General features: G+C 39.2%; 3 protein-coding genes across 3 annotated transcripts; 1 reads left to right on the plus strand and 2 right to left on the minus strand.

The window, feature by feature from the left end:
- Nucleotides 1-760: 760 nt before the first annotated feature.
- Nucleotides 761-1,795, minus strand: LOC101746272 (selenoprotein M). The gene is made up of 2 exons (XM_062670769.1): nucleotides 1,211-1,795; nucleotides 761-1,127 (listed from the first exon to the last, which is right to left on the minus strand). Exons 1-2 carry the CDS (start codon nucleotides 1,304-1,306, stop codon nucleotides 888-890), a joined length of 336 nt encoding a protein of 111 aa, XP_062526753.1. The 5' UTR covers nucleotides 1,307-1,795; the 3' UTR covers nucleotides 761-887.
- Nucleotides 1,796-5,179: 3,384 nt separating this feature from the next.
- Nucleotides 5,180-10,299, plus strand: Nc (Nedd2-like caspase). Its single transcript, NM_001195467.1, is given in 8 exon segments — nucleotides 5,180-5,501; nucleotides 6,839-7,022; nucleotides 7,469-7,552; nucleotides 8,306-8,425; nucleotides 8,923-9,104; nucleotides 9,193-9,419; nucleotides 9,655-9,830; nucleotides 9,914-10,299. Coding segments are annotated over 8 exon segments (1,317 nt in total). The 5' UTR covers nucleotides 5,180-5,369; the 3' UTR covers nucleotides 10,126-10,299.
- Nucleotides 10,300-11,176: 877 nt separating this feature from the next.
- Nucleotides 11,177-14,891, minus strand: LOC101746129 (protein CNPPD1). Its single transcript, XM_004921502.4, has 5 exons — nucleotides 14,657-14,891; nucleotides 14,086-14,182; nucleotides 13,402-13,607; nucleotides 12,823-12,951; nucleotides 11,177-12,538 (listed from the first exon to the last, which is right to left on the minus strand). Exons 1-5 carry the CDS (start codon nucleotides 14,705-14,707, stop codon nucleotides 11,813-11,815), a joined length of 1,209 nt encoding a protein of 402 aa, XP_004921559.2. The 5' UTR covers nucleotides 14,708-14,891; the 3' UTR covers nucleotides 11,177-11,812.
- Between the last annotated feature and the right edge of the window lie 788 nt (nucleotides 14,892-15,679).

The following is a 15,679-nucleotide window of genomic DNA, read 5'->3' on the forward strand; positions in this document are numbered from 1 at the left end:
TAGGCGCGTTATGAAAAATTGATGAGAGTGAAATTTTACGATGCGCGCGTACCGTGACACAAAATTAACAGAATGAAGTTGCCCACTAAATCGCTCATTACAATACGACCGACGTAACTTGGCGAGACTGAATATAGCCGCAGGTGAACTTTCCGAACCGTACCGAGAATTACCGAATTTATACGACGTCAAGAAAAGGGATGTCCAATATGCGTGTTTGAGGATGTTGTTTAATCGATTTTTTTTCAAATTGATTAAAAATTAAATATAAAAAAACGAAATAAATTTAATAAAAATAAAGTATAACTTCTTACGCGCGTACATATGTACACGCACCCTTTTTTTATATAATTTGACAAAACGTAGTACACACCATAATATTATCTGACTAATTATTAAACATATTTGATCTATGACTAACTTTTCATAAAAGGGCAGTTTATTCTCCATTGCATGTAGTCATCATAGTTTTCTTTTTTTACTTTTTTATAACAGGCCACAAACTTTTCATTATCTAGTCTTGGGAGTACTGGATCTTGACATAGGACAGTATAGTAGGCATAATTGAGAGGTTAATTTTATAAAATAACAAAAGTAACACAGAAAACCTGGAGACGACTAACAGTAGCTCAATTCTCAGTATTCATTACTGATTACTTGCACTTTAATAATGTGAAGAATAACATACAAACCAAATTAAAAGTAAATATAAACAATGAAGAGGAAGCCATAAGGATAGAGAAAAATAAATATATCAAAATAATATTTATAATTTTATTCAAGTCACCACCGAAGTACAATTGTTGTTTAATATTTGTGACATTTGTATAAAACATAAGTACCTATTTCTATGAGTGGAATGTACAGTACCGTATACACTAAGTAGTTTATAAGTCAGATTTTTTATTATTCGAGAATCCTTTGCTCTGTATAAGTTCATTGCACTGTTCCTGATTGAGATGAGATAAAGGTAGTCTCTCGAGCTCATGGTCTCCCTCTCCGAGGAGGACTAGCTCTGGTGGTGCGCCAGAAATGAATTTCACTTCGACACGATCGTAGTTAGGAGCATCATCCATCACAAATCGTTTTACTTCTGGAAGACGATTCAATGAGCACCCTCGACAACTCTGAAAACATAGAATCACATGTAGGTGCTTAAATTTCTAGTTAGTTTCAATAAATTTGAAAATAATAGATAAATATTATAAACCTCAATTCGGGCGGATACAATGTCCGATAATTCATATTCCGAAGATAAAGCGACAACTGCACAAAATATTACAACTGATAAAAGTGTGATCTTCATCCTGAACAAAAATTTACACTTAAGCAATTGAACAACAAACTAGTATTTTAGCGGAGAAAAGCATACAATTTCTCGAATATAATAAGTGTATAATATATTGATACAATCGTCGTAATAATTTTCGGACACCCAATTTCTTTGCGAAATGTCAAAAAACCGCAAGCTGTAACAGCAGAGAATAAGTTTTTTTTGGGATTTTATGACCTGGTAACTAACACCCTTAAGTCACCTCTTGTTTTAATTTATATTCTTATTTTTATAAAAAATTATAATTTGAAGTGAAATGAAATGAAGTGAAGATGATTAATTTGAGATATTAATCAACTGGGATGAAATTAAATGAAATGAGATGAGATATAATCTCAAATGAATATAATCTCAGTAAAATGGTGGTTATTTACTGCGATTTTTTCAGTGGACTTTTTAGAGGATCCCGAGAAGTAACGTCAAGCGGTTTTATTTTATTTTTCCACATTTGTGCACTTTCACAGATATTAAACAGACATAAAACAAATCACACAACTTCACTCCTCACGTTCCCGCCAAAAAGTCCACGGAGAATAGGTAGGTTTTTTTTTGGAGTTTATGGCCTGGTATCTAGATCTTTAGGCCAAGAACAAGTAGGTAGGAGCCTACAGCCATATATTATACACTTAATATCATTATCTGTATTATCTATGGAATACACTGGAAAAATATTTTATTGGCTAACAAAAAACATAACTTAGCTCATACAGCCTAATCTTTTGTAATCAAAACGAATACCGATAATTAAATGTAGGAAAATGAAATTAAAGGAAGTGAAGTAGCATGGCATCGTAGATGTTGGATGACCGGAAATGAGGAGCTTCTGCGTAGAATGGCGAGGAGTTACTGAGAGTTAGATGGATCTCCGCAGACCTAAAGATTCCAAATGATTCGTGAGTGAGAATGGGATTATCGACAAATCGAAGTCCTCTTTTGTATGAAGTCAAATGGCAGTAGCTGGTATTTGGGGCCCAAAGGTGAGGCTATAAAGCAAAAGTCTTTGATCAGGCGTGAAGCACCGCTTCACTCTGTTTAAGACTACCAGTATTTTGGACGTCGATTTGACTTTACCCTCTAAAGAAGTTACTTTTACAGGATACCGATCCAAACGTCGATCAGAAGCATCCCAATACTCGTGGAAGATTTTGGGGATACTCCTTAATTGACAGAAATAAGGACAAATAAGTAAATTAATAAAATAAAAAAAACTACAACAGCGCTGACCTGGAAGGCGATGCTAGACTTCTGCGAGTCCACCATATCGCAGAAGGAGGTAGCGGAGAGCTCTTCCCTTTCCGCACCGATCCGTTGCCGTCGAACAGGGGGCCGGAGGAGAGATTACGCTCGCACATCCCGGCCACTGTAGGTGGCGGCTTCCCCCGGTGAAGGTCAAGGGGTTACCTGAGCGGGTCGAGAGCATTTCTAGCGCGTCGCCAAGGAAAAATATTTTCGAGATAAAAAAGAGCAACCGGTGGGTGGTGTATCGCCTACCGACCCAGCAGGCTGGTTCTGGTCTAGCGGGGCATTCCGGGACACCAGTGGCAGTGTCTAGGCGGCCTGACGGGCTGCCGTATCGAGACGGCTGACGTTTCAGAGCCTTCGAGACGAATCGAAGGCTCCGTCGGCCGAGCGTCATTGGGGTGAGCTGTGCCGTTTGGTTGTAGTGTTGACCGCGGTAAGCCCCTTACCTTTTCCGTGTTCTGACCTCAGAGGGGATTAGTGCAGGGGATCGTTTAGTGGGCAGGGCAATGAAAACATCCCTGGCCCCGCGGTCTTACAGTCGCGGACCAGTCCCACATACCCCGCGCGCCCCATAGGCGCGGGTACCTCGTGGGAGGTTCGGCCGCCGCGGCGCCGGCCCGAAAAAAAAGCGCTAAAATGGAACCATTGGAAATTATGTAAAAAAAGCTTCCGCATCTGTCATTACCTTTTTTTTTTTTTGGTAGAGGGCTTTCACAGATATTAAGCAGTTAATAAACCACCGTTAATACACATTTAATCCTGAAGAAACACTAAATAGACAAAATAAGACAAATCACACAACTTCACACCTCGCGTTCGCGCCAAAAGTCCAGTTAAAGTACCATTTTTTTTTTAGAGATTTTATGACCTGGTAACTGAGACTTTTAAGTCATGTCTTATTTTACTTTATATTCTTAATTTTATGAAAAATGATAATATGGAGTGAAATGAAATGAAGATGATTAATTTGAGACATTAATCAACTGGGATGAAATTTAATGAAATGAAATGATATGGGATGAAATATAATCGCAGTAAAATGGTGGTCATTTACTGAGATTTTTTCAGTGGACTTTTTGAAGGAACCCGAGAAGTTACGTCCAGCAGCTTTGTTTCATTTTCCCACATTTGTGCACTTTCACAGATATTAAACAGTTAATAAACCACCATTATTACACATTTAAACCCGAAGAAACACTAAATAGACAAAATAAAACAAATCACACAACTTCACTCCTCGCGTTCCCGCCAAAAAGTCCAGTTAAAGTACCGTAAAATGGGGCGATTAGGGATAAATTCCAACTTTATGAGCAATTTTAAGGTAGTTGTTGATGTATATAATGCTATATCAGGATCAAAATGATTGAGTCTTGGGGGCATCTTTGTTGTCCAATTTAAAAATAAGCAACTAGCATTCCAGTTTAAGCAAAAAATGCAAAAATAGGTGTAATCCCTATTTACCCGAAAATTGCGGTTAATTGGGATGAAATGAGAAATTTGCTAGGGTTGGCACTACTTTTATTTTTATATATAGTTTTAATTAATTTATTTATTTAGTTGCACCAACAAAGTGATCATCAATAAAAAAAATTTAAAAACTGACAAAAGTACATGGCAGACATCACCTCAATTATAGGTGCAATCGACAGTGCTGATATTTCTATCTGGGTTAAGAGATTAGGTGTGTCGGTTATTCCATGGATTAATCAGATGAATACCCCCACTCTGAACAAATATTTAATATTTTATTAAGTATAACTTAGACATTTTTGTCCACCTTGAGATTTCATTGATCTTGTTACATGTCTCTGCAAAATCGGCTTACTTATATTAAATTGCTTATCTATTTCAACTAAAGACTTATTCCCAATTTCGCTTCGAATAAACCAGATTTTTAACAACAAATTTAAAAAAATATTGTTATAACTACATAGACAACCCTACAAACCTGTACCTATTTATACTTAGGTCGTTTCCATTTCACGTATTCTCATCCCAATTGACCCCTTTTTCGTTGTTATTTGTACCTAAGACGTCCCTAATATCCCCAAAAACAACAGATTTTTACATGTATTTTTATTTAATCAAATACATTAAAACCAATAACAACTGAGACTTACCTTTAATATATATGCTGGTTCAAACACTAAATAACGTTTATAAATCATAGTCGTCTTCTATTATTATCAAATAAATAAAAGAGAGCAAAGTTTCTAGCACTAAAATAATTACCACCACAGGAAGTTAATTTGAAACGCGATTTTTTATAAGTTAGCAGCTATTATCGTGCATATTCAGAGTTATTTTGTGAACTTTCAACATTCTACTATTAAACTACAAAAAATGGAAGATTTTGCAACGAATATAAAACTTATATTGAGCGTCGAAAGATTTTCCCGGTTTTTTCCCGATTCGCCTCTCAATCCCTAAACGCCCCATTTTACCGGTACCACCATACCACCTACCATAGATTATACACTTAATTTATTTGAGCTGTTCGGACGTGCAGAATTGTGTTTGTGAATTGTGTCATCCTGATAATATTACAAAAAGGTTCCTGCAGTTGTGACCTAATCAAAATATTGTCCTAAGAACGGGAACATTCCAGTCCTCATAACTAGAAGCTATGCCGGACACACATATCCTTGAAAGAATATGATAAAAATTTAAGCCTATTTGGAATGTAGTAAATTAAATTGTAATTAATTGTTAATAATTTAAATGTGGCTGTCTTCCTTCCCCATTTTCATCTGTAACTCAAACATAAAGTTAAATCCAACAAATTTAATGCAATATGCAAGAGGAGCACAAGAAAGCAATCCAGAGAAATTTCTCATCTCTGGTGGAGGGCACAGACTTAGATTCTATGGTGATGGCTCTCTATGAGAAGGGAGTGTTTTCCCAGCAAATGATAGAACCATACAGAGTGAGTTTATGTAAAATTATAATATTTTTATAAAAGTGAAGTGTTAGGTTAGCTAGTTAGCAATGTTTCTGTTCTTTCATGTGCTGAGTACAGAATCTAGTCTAGGAATGTGAAGCCTCGGAACTGATTGATATGTGCATACAAAGAGATGGGAATGCAAATTATAATTATAAATGTTTTCATAGTCTAGAGACCAATAAGACCAATACATGTAGATTATATTTTAAAAATTAATAATTTATAAATGAAAAACTTTCTGCTGCACATTCTAATTACTCTTTTTGTGAAATATTTGTAGGTACAATTTTTAGAAATGAGAATTGTTAATTAAATTTTGCTTATATTATATATATCTTTCAATAAATCTTATAGGTAAAATCTAGAATCTTGCAATAGATAGATAGAGAAGATCTTTCAATAGAATACATCTTTCAAAATATTTTAAGTATTTTAATTAGGACTAGTCAAGCCTAGCTCCCTTGCTGTCCAATCTTTGGATCGAGTTTCATCAGATCAGTACCAAAATTTAAAGCACCACCTACAGACTAAGCCAATTTGAAGATATTCTGTAAATTTTCTCAAAATAGTTCTATCATTGGGATCTATAGGGAACATAAATATACACGTCAAATTTTATATATATAATATACTTTTTTATTTATTTATTGCTTAGATGGGTGGACGAGCTCACAGCCCACCTGGTGTTAAGTGGTTACTGGAACCCATAGACCTCCACAACGTAAACGCGCCACCCACCTTGAGATATAAGTTCTAAGGTCTCAAGTATAGTTACAATGGCTGCCCCACTCTTCAAACCGAAACGCAGTACTGCTTCACGGCAGAAATAGGCAGGGCGGTGGTACCCACCCGTGGGGACTCACAACAGGTCCTACCACCAGTAATTACGCAAATTATAATCTTGCGGGTTTCATTTTTATTACACGATGTTATGCCTTCACCGTGGAAATCAATCTTGAACATTTGTTGAGTACATATTTCATTAGAAAAATTGGTATCCGCCTGAGATTCGAACACCGGTGCATCGCTCAACACGAATGCACCGGACGTCTTATCCATTAGGCCACGACGACTTCAAACATACAATAAATATAGTATTTAAGTATTTTCAGTACATATACTATACCCTATGTTAAATGAACATCTCTTTGGAACAGTTCACAGCGTCTGTAAAACTACTTTCAGTAGATAATTGGTTAAGGAAGCAACTTTGGTAACCCAAGATGTAAAGCCTAGTATTTGGCAACTTCTATGCAACTAAGTTGATGTTCATTGGAGGACTGGTCTGGTATTATATTACTGTTTTTTTTATTTTCAAGGATACTAGTATCACACCTCGTGAACGGAAACGAATACTCTATAGAGAGATAACACGACGTGGGCCTCAGGCGTTCACAATGCTTCTAGAGGCTTTACGTGAGATGGGACACTGGGATTTGGTGCGTGACCTTGATCCAAACAGCCCACTACAACTGCGAGCCAGACGACCTGTTTTACCACCTAGTGAGTTTTTATATGCTTATGCTAACAACTGAACAAAGGCTTTAACGCAACTATCGGCAATGTTGCTAACTAGTCGCCAACCATAGGTGAGCTTGTCCAACTAGCTAAGCAATAAAAATAAAAAAAGTTAGCACTCAAGTAGCTCTGCATATTATTATAACGTATGTTGATCCAGAGTTAGTAAAATATAACAATTTTTCAACATGTATTGGAATCATATTCTACAAATTTAATAGCAGAGAATTAACAGCCTATTTGTTTACTCATCATCATACAGATTCATTTAGATACTTTTTGCAAACTTCATATTGAAAACCAATCCATATCTTATGGCACTGCAAATAAGGAATCAGGAAATGAATTTCTAAAAGTATATATTGCAGATAAATCAATAAACTCTACTCGAGTAGTGGGTGGTACCATTTTATTTTGATTTTTCTCCCCAGATCTTTCAGGACCTCAAGATAACTTTGTTAGTCTCACCATTGAAAAACACAAACCAAAAAATAACAATAATGAAATAATAAAACGTGAGTAATTTTGGTTTTATTCTCCTTCATTTAAAGATTTCACGGTCTAATAGGTAATAAGTCTGATCCTAATTATTATTGTTATTATTATATTATTATAATACTTTATTTCAGTTTTCTTTTTTTTTTTAATCCATAACATTTTGTTAGTAAAAATTACTTATAATCTTTGTTAGTAACTTAAAAAATCTAACACATAACTATCATTATATACATTTTATACCATTTATATATTTTTTGAAGTGAAAACTTCTTTAGAATCGTTGTGATTTCAAACCGGATGCAACGGAAAAAACGACAGGTAAGAGACACAAATACAAAAATGTGTAGGATGAAGCCAGCAAAGAATGAGACAGAAATATAGATACTATTTAATACAGCGCCATCTGTGAGATTTTTTAATACTAACGTGTGTATGAAAGCTCTTGTAGTGAATTTTAATTTAGGATTATACGTGAAATTAAAATATCAATTCACAGAGGGCGCTATCTTACAATTATTTACTAATGACAAAATTTTACATATACTTAAGACGTTTAGGATAATTGTATTTTAATTTTGGAAGGTTTCACTTCTACCACGTGTGAATTGCACACATTTTGTTTTTTTTGTTTTGTTTTTTTTTATTTTTATCTTTTTAATAATAAGAGTGTTTTTAATATTAATTGTGTTTCAGTGTGCAATATATTTTCTCTCTCTCTCTCTCTCTCTCTCTCTCTCTCTACAATGATAACTTTTATGTTCATAAAACAGCGAGGCAGGGCTCGGACGCGCCCGTGCCGCCGCCGCCCGTGAACAGCAGTGAGCCGGTCGCCATCCCGTGCTTCCACGTGAAGAAGAGCACTCACTTCTTCGAGGACGATGTGAGCAGGGGTATACTCGTGTTACACTCACTATTGGTGCATTTAAAACTTTCAACAGTCGCCCTTCGTTTGATCATCTGTCTTCCTGTGCTATCGACTATACGGCTTGAAATCTGGCTGTGAATCTGGATATTGATCTAGAGAACTGCAGAATGAGCAATTCTCTTGAGTATTAAACCAGCGGAGTACGATAGCCGACCGTCACATCCCGGCGCCTGGGCGCGCCGTGAGCCCGCCGGGAGGGTCACTCCCTATTCTGCCGCGAAACTGTCATGAGTTCCAGCCTAGAGAGCGGGGTAGCTGCTGTACAATACAATGTAGACTTCGCTTGCATGTTTTAAGGTAGCGTTTACGTTTGTGTCTTTGGGCTCCTGTATCCACCTAACTCCAGGTGGGCCGTTAGCCCGTTCACCCATTTCGACAAAAGTTTTTTCTTTCAAGTCTCACTGACATTGTACTTGAAACTATTGCAGAACTAGGCAGAAATAATGGAAGTGCTCGTTCCAGATATCCAGTTGTACCGCACGCGGAGCCGGAAGCGAGGAGTTCTAGTCGTGTTCAGCTACATTTCGTTCCTGCTGAACATCGAGCCCAACAGGGACGGGGTCAATGTGGACTGCGACAAGTTGAAGTACTTATTCTCAGAGATCGGCTTCGAGGTGCTCACTTACCAGAACTTGACTTTGGAGGTGAGCGGCGGCGACGAGCCTGTGCGAGCCATGTTAGCATAGCGCTTGACCCGCCTGGTCTGTATGGCGATGACGTTGTACTGTGCAGCAAACCCGCGCGACCCTGGAGCAGATGTCGTCGGTGCTGGCGGGCTACGAGTGCGTGTTCCTGGTGGTGTCGTCGCACGGCCACGAGCGCCGCTACTCCTCCGACACGGACATCCGCTGCAGCGACGGCAAGTTCATCTCGCTCTACGCCATCGTGGACTACTTCAACAACAGGAAGCTGCCCAACTTCACGGACCTCCCGAAGGTCTTCATCTTCCAAGCTTGCAGGTCACTTTCTTTTTATATTCGCGGGCCTCGTCCCCCGGCGCGGTCGGTTGCGCGTCAAACTGTCGCGGAATCATAGACTATTACTTGCCGACTCATTGTATCCTAATCTATCAATGTATAGGCAAAAAGAGACAAAAGGGGGACCAATAAAGGAGTTAAAAGTTCTTAGGCCAGTGCCGTCATGCAACTAGTTCCGGAGTCGGGCAGGCGCAGTAATGTCGAAAGCGTTCCCCAGGGGCGAGAACGAGGACTTCGTGCAGGGCGGCGGAGCGCTGGCGCCGGCGCCGCAGGTGGCGCGGGACGGGGCGGTGCGGGCCCCCCGCGCGCCGCACCACCCCGCGCCCCTGCCGCTGCACCACGCCGAGAAGCCGCTCTACTCCAACATACTCATCGCTAACTCCACCCTCCCAGGTTCGCTGCTTCTAGCTATGGTTGTGCTGTTAGATCCATACGCAAATATCATTTATATGTAACACTCCGCAACTGACCGACAGGGTTCATCTCCCACCGCGACGTGAAGGCCGGCTCCTGGTACATCCAGGTCCTGTGCGAAGTGTTCGCCGAGCGCGCCCACGACTGCCACGTGGACGAGCTGTTCACGCTGGTGGACAAGCGCCTGCGCCTGCGGTTCGGGCGGCAGACCTCCTCCGTGGACCGCTGGGGCTTCAACAACAAGCTGTACTTACACCCCGGTCTGTACGAGTGACCACCCACAAGCGACTGGACCAATATTGACGAAATATACTGTTTATAATCTCATTACTAAGAGTATTGAACATACACGCCGGCCGGAGGGGTGCCGGGGTCCAGCGTCAGCTAAGAATGGAAGTGCTACGTGCATACGGAGGTGTACGAACCCACAGTGTCCACGGCCATGAACTCTTTGAACACATTTATTGTTTGATCAATTAATAATTTAGTTATCCATTTGATAACTTACTAGTATTATTTTGCTAATGGAACTAACAGCAATGACTCCCGTGTACTTAGACTAGCTATATTGTACCACGTTCATATATAGATTTCTAGATTACAGAGATCTGACTAAAGGACTTCCCATATTCCTGGAAAAGAAAAATTGTAGCGTCTCGTAATGACGTCTCATTTTATTCATATGTATTTGAATCAAAACATTTAAAATGCACACGATTAATATCTGTGATATCTATATATAGGCAAACATATAATAATAGGTAGACATAATATTTCTCCTTGACTAACGTCAGTTACAAACCTTGCATTTTTGCTGATGAGGTCAAGACCACCGCGCGCTCAAGCGTTTACCGCAATCACAATCTGCATATTGTATTTCAATAAAACTTGCCACCTATTTCTGCCGCGATACAGTATTGCATTTCGGTTTGAAAAGTGGAGCAAACGTTTTGCTGTAAAAACAAGACTTGGAACCCATGTCTCAAGGTAGGTGGCTGGCTGCATTTACGTTGTAGATGTGTATGTAACCACTTATCAGGTGGGCAGCGAGCTCCTCCATCAATGTTAGCAACAAAAACCTTGCTTATTGTTTAGGACGATTTACATACATGCCACCTGATACTTATCATAAGCAGTCATGTCTGCACAAGTCCATATTCAACTAAGAGAGAGCATGATTTTGTAATAGTTGTGATATTTTAAATATTAAATTGATTTAATTGTATACATATATATTATTTGGAATAAGATAATGTCATAATGAATCATGCCTGTACTTAACTTAATGTTTTTATTACTAATAATTTAATTTTTTAAATAAAAAGTTTATTTTAAATGTTTGTTTTATTAGCCACATTACACTTACAAAAATATAGAGTAGTTATAAATCCTTAGTTTGCACGAAGGAACCTCTAGGTATAGATAAACTCGAGTATAAAATATATTATATTTTAGGAATTTTATGCAATTTTATTTTAACGAAACATTTTCAGTCCCATTCCTTTTACAAACAATATAAATTAACAAGTGGCAAAGTACAAAAGTTGTTCTATCACTTGGCAACGCCACGAAAAAATGGAGTTGGAAGAGTTTACTTAAAATTAAGTGTTAAGGCTGAAGCTTAAGTACATTCTCTGTTTCAGACTTTTAAGTTTGTACGAAAGATATGATCGTTCTTAAGGAATTTCAACTATAACGTATAGTTTTTTCTTAAAGATTTTTTTTTTTACCTTAGTTTCGAATTTTTGATATATATGATTTTCCTTTTTTTTGTAGAATGTCTAAAATATCGACGACGAAGTTTTAAAGTTTGATATATTTTGTGGAATTTCGAGTATAGATTTGTGTAAACTAGGTATCTAATCTTGGATAAGTTTATAAGTTGCAACGAGTTGTAGGTGTGTGAACTCCGTATTCTCCAAACAAGTCGAAACATGTCCTAATTAAACGAAGCCTGTGGACTATCGATCCGAGGAGCTGGCTGCCCACGAGCTGAGCCTACTGAAGTTGAGGCACTGCCTGACGCCTCGCCGCCCGTCTGGTTCCGACTCGGGGTAGAGGAATCGATGTTTGATGAAATCTGCATATTCGTTCATCTTTTCCAACCATCTCTGCACGGGGTTGACTAATGAACTTTGGTATGGCCAGTTAAAAACTGAAATCGTTGACCAGAACAGTTCAAACTTCCATCCTTGCAAGGTTACAGGGTCATGCCAGTTTCTCTTTAGAGACTCCGTCTCTCTGTACTGCGTCCATTTAGAGCAGCAGGTCACGAGGCTCGCTTCCGTCAAGTGTTCCGCGAGTAACTCGACAGGGTGCTCCAGTGTGGCGTTGTTCGTATACAAGTCGGGTCGGCAGTCGCTGGTCCGTAGGTCGTCGTTCAGTGGCGCGGCTGCTCGAGCGGCTAGGAGCTGGAGGGCGGGGAGCCAGGCGTGCGACACCACCAGCGCGGAGGCCAGCAGCGCCACCAGCCCCGAGGTGTAGGCGAGGCAGGCCGCGAGGCAGGCCGCGAGGCAGGCGCGCGTGGCGCCGTGCAGCAGGCGCGAGAGGCCGACGTCGGCGCAGGAGGCCGCCAGGTCCCCGTACGTGAAGAAGCCGCGGAGCTGCGCCTGCTTCAGCGCAACCTGCCGCTCCAGCCACGCCAGTCCTGCCTCGAACGATTCATCGCTCACAAAAATATTCCAATCCTGAAAGTTTTGATACATTCAGTAAGCATCTTTTGAAATGTAGTGAAATTTCTATCAGCCATGTCCCTATGTGCAGAAAAATTGGCTCTGTTATAATATGCTGAACTGTACTTTAATTACTCCTTTTTGAGAATGTTTATAATGTATTTGACAACAAAAATCATAATTAAATTAAAATTTGATATTTAAAAGACAATGCAATATTCATATTTTAGATTAAGTATGGCAGAGGCAATTTAATTGACTTGTTTTTAGGTATCCTAAATTAATAAGTGTTTCCTCACTATGGCGTTTAGGAATTCAATTTCCAGTTTCTTGAGCTGCTTCAGTTCCATACCCCCAGAGGCAGCCCACTCGGAGCAAATCACCTCATCGTCTTCACCATCGTCTTGTAGGAATTTATTACCTACCATCTGAAAATAGCAAACCATATGTGAAAAACAGAAAACAATGTTAACTTGTAAACACAGAGAGGCTTGAAGCTGAAGGATAACAGCAGTACCAGAAGCATGCCCGCATGGCTGTTCACTCTCTCCAAATCTTCTTTGACATGATATAGTGGCTATTTCAATAAAAAAATCAGATGAGCCATGTCAACTCAGGAACAATACTGCGTTCATTTTTACTATTGCCCTCATATGCAGAGGAAGATACGACCAGCCTGATGGGAGTGCTTAGTGGGCGATACAGAACTCAGTGAAGATGAGGAAGACGAGTTGGCACAAGTAGAGTTTGCCTCATAGTAAAAATTTACTTGCATAAAGCTTGTTTGTAGTGTGCTAACGGTCACAATGCGGTTCTATTGTAATTAGCATGAAGAAATATTATTAAATCTTATAATAGAATAATAAAACAAATGTTACCAAAGACACAAGGAAGAGTTCAGAGGGTGCAGCCGCCGCTACATAATTAGGGTTGTGCTTGTTGAGTCTCTCGAGGTAAAGGAGCGCCAGCACTAGCGCACATGGGGACACACAGGCTGCCCGGGCCATACTCGCCGACCAATCCGCGTGCAGTCGGCGCAGTGAACGACCGCGTTGTGAAGAAGACCAGGTCTCACATGAGATCTCTATAATTTTTTGTAATGTCATTATATTAATGTAATAAAAAAAAACATCAGGTACTGTACAACATATAATTCCATATTTCATAAAATCCATGTGTAAATTTAGATTTGTTTTAGAAAAATATACCACTAAATAATATCATTAGGACTGAGCAGAAGGCAAGGGCTTTATTGCATCCCTGGGATTGCTGACGTCCATCAGCGATGATAACCACTCACCAATAGGTTAGTCAGCCATATGCACCTCTGGCCTAAGTTATTTAAAAAAAAAACATGCAATGCAAATGTCTTTGTCTTTTCAAAGCCAAATGGAAAAATTAATGGCAGAAATAGGTAGGATGGTGACTCCTTGCAAGTATATTATCATAAAAATATCCTCCTAAAATATGTCTAATAAACATTGTGTTACTTAGTTTCTTCTATCTTATTTACTATGTTACTTATTTGCTGAAAATAACACAAGAAATAATTTCAAGTATACCAGTGACTGGCAGGCTGAGGCACGGAAGTGAAGGCAGCTGCCCGTAGTATAGGGTCTTTGTAATGCGCTTCAAAAACTCTTTATGATCACCCATGCCCTATGTGAAGCAGTAAATTTCATTTTACAATTCACACATAAATAATTTAAAACATCTTAATTTAAGAAGTTTTGCAATCTTTCTGGGAATGCTTTTGGTCAAAAAAAAAAGCTTTATGCATGATAAAGGGGAAATGGGATTTGTTGAAGGATTGTTTGCTTAAGACCCCACACTACTCTTGTAGTAAGGTCATGTAGTATTTTTGGCAAAACTATTTTCATCAATGTTTGTTTTAACTGGTACAAATATATTTTATGACAACACAAAAATGAGAAACAATAAAACCGCTCTTTTTTTATTAAGATATGCTGCGATCAGATGTTATTCTCAGATATTCAGTCATATCAAAAGGTGCACTATTTGTGACACGAAACAGATCATGTATTTAATCGTTTTATACGATGTACTATGTAGTATGGTTCTCTGAAAAGTTTAAGCATGAGTGAGTCTGCCACGATGTGACCCGTTTCTTACCTTGGTCTTGGACCTTGACCCTTCCCGTCGTCTTTTTGATATATTCGACATTATAATAGCCCGATTAATCTTTATTCTTATAGTTAAATGTTTTTCCCTTGGTACATTTACATTACAAATATATACGACAGTCGTGAACAAAATCGTGACTCAACAAGGGAACTTGAAAGAACAGAAATAATAATGACAATGTGTTGACAAATTTGACATTTTCGCTGTTATCAAATAAACGACGACCCTGACACTTGACGGTTGACAATGTCAGTAATACAGTTTAAAAGTAAGAAACTGTATTTTTTTCCTGCCTATTCTAGCCTTGAGGGCTTAAACTAGATTCTCCGGGGGAGTAAGTGAACTCACGGAGCTTAATCTGATGACATTGCTAACACTAACCATAGCAAGAGCAGTGCTTCGCAGAATCTACCACCGGATCGGAAACGTGACCCACTGAGAAGATTCCGCGAGAAACTCAGTGGGCTGCGTCTGTGAGATAATTTACTCGCCGAGCTCTTCGTCGCAAGCGACGGGTTCGATGAGAACGATTATCGGTGCTTGAAGCACCTAAATCACCGTAAGTGGATCGGGAGGATCTGAAATGACGTGCTTAGGGCGACGTCTACTGTTTACCATTGGGTTCATAAGATCAGGAATTTAGTTACCCGCGGCCACGATGAGAGGGTTCTCACGTCGTGTCGCTTTTTAGAAATGGCGCACTGATGTCGACTGTAGATACTTACTGATGACTCGAGGTCCAGGTCACCGTGGAGATCTACGTTCCTTACATACCACGGTGCTCCGACGGCTATCCTGCAAATACGGGATTGTATGATTCGAAGGGGTTTTAAGTTAGTGTGAGCCGCGTGAGCGAACATTACACTTGCTTATGTCTAGATCAGACGTATGCAAGTTTTGTGGAGTGAGAGTGTCACCTTATTACGAAATGACAAATTACTTAACGTATCGTACGTTAGGTATTCCGATGGACCGTTCAAATTACATGTAAACAAATGTATAGGAATGATG

The sequence above is a fragment of the Bombyx mori genome, chromosome 10, assembly GCF_030269925.1.
Source record: "Bombyx mori chromosome 10, ASM3026992v2".
Lineage (NCBI taxonomy): Eukaryota > Metazoa > Arthropoda > Insecta > Lepidoptera > Bombycidae > Bombyx > Bombyx mori.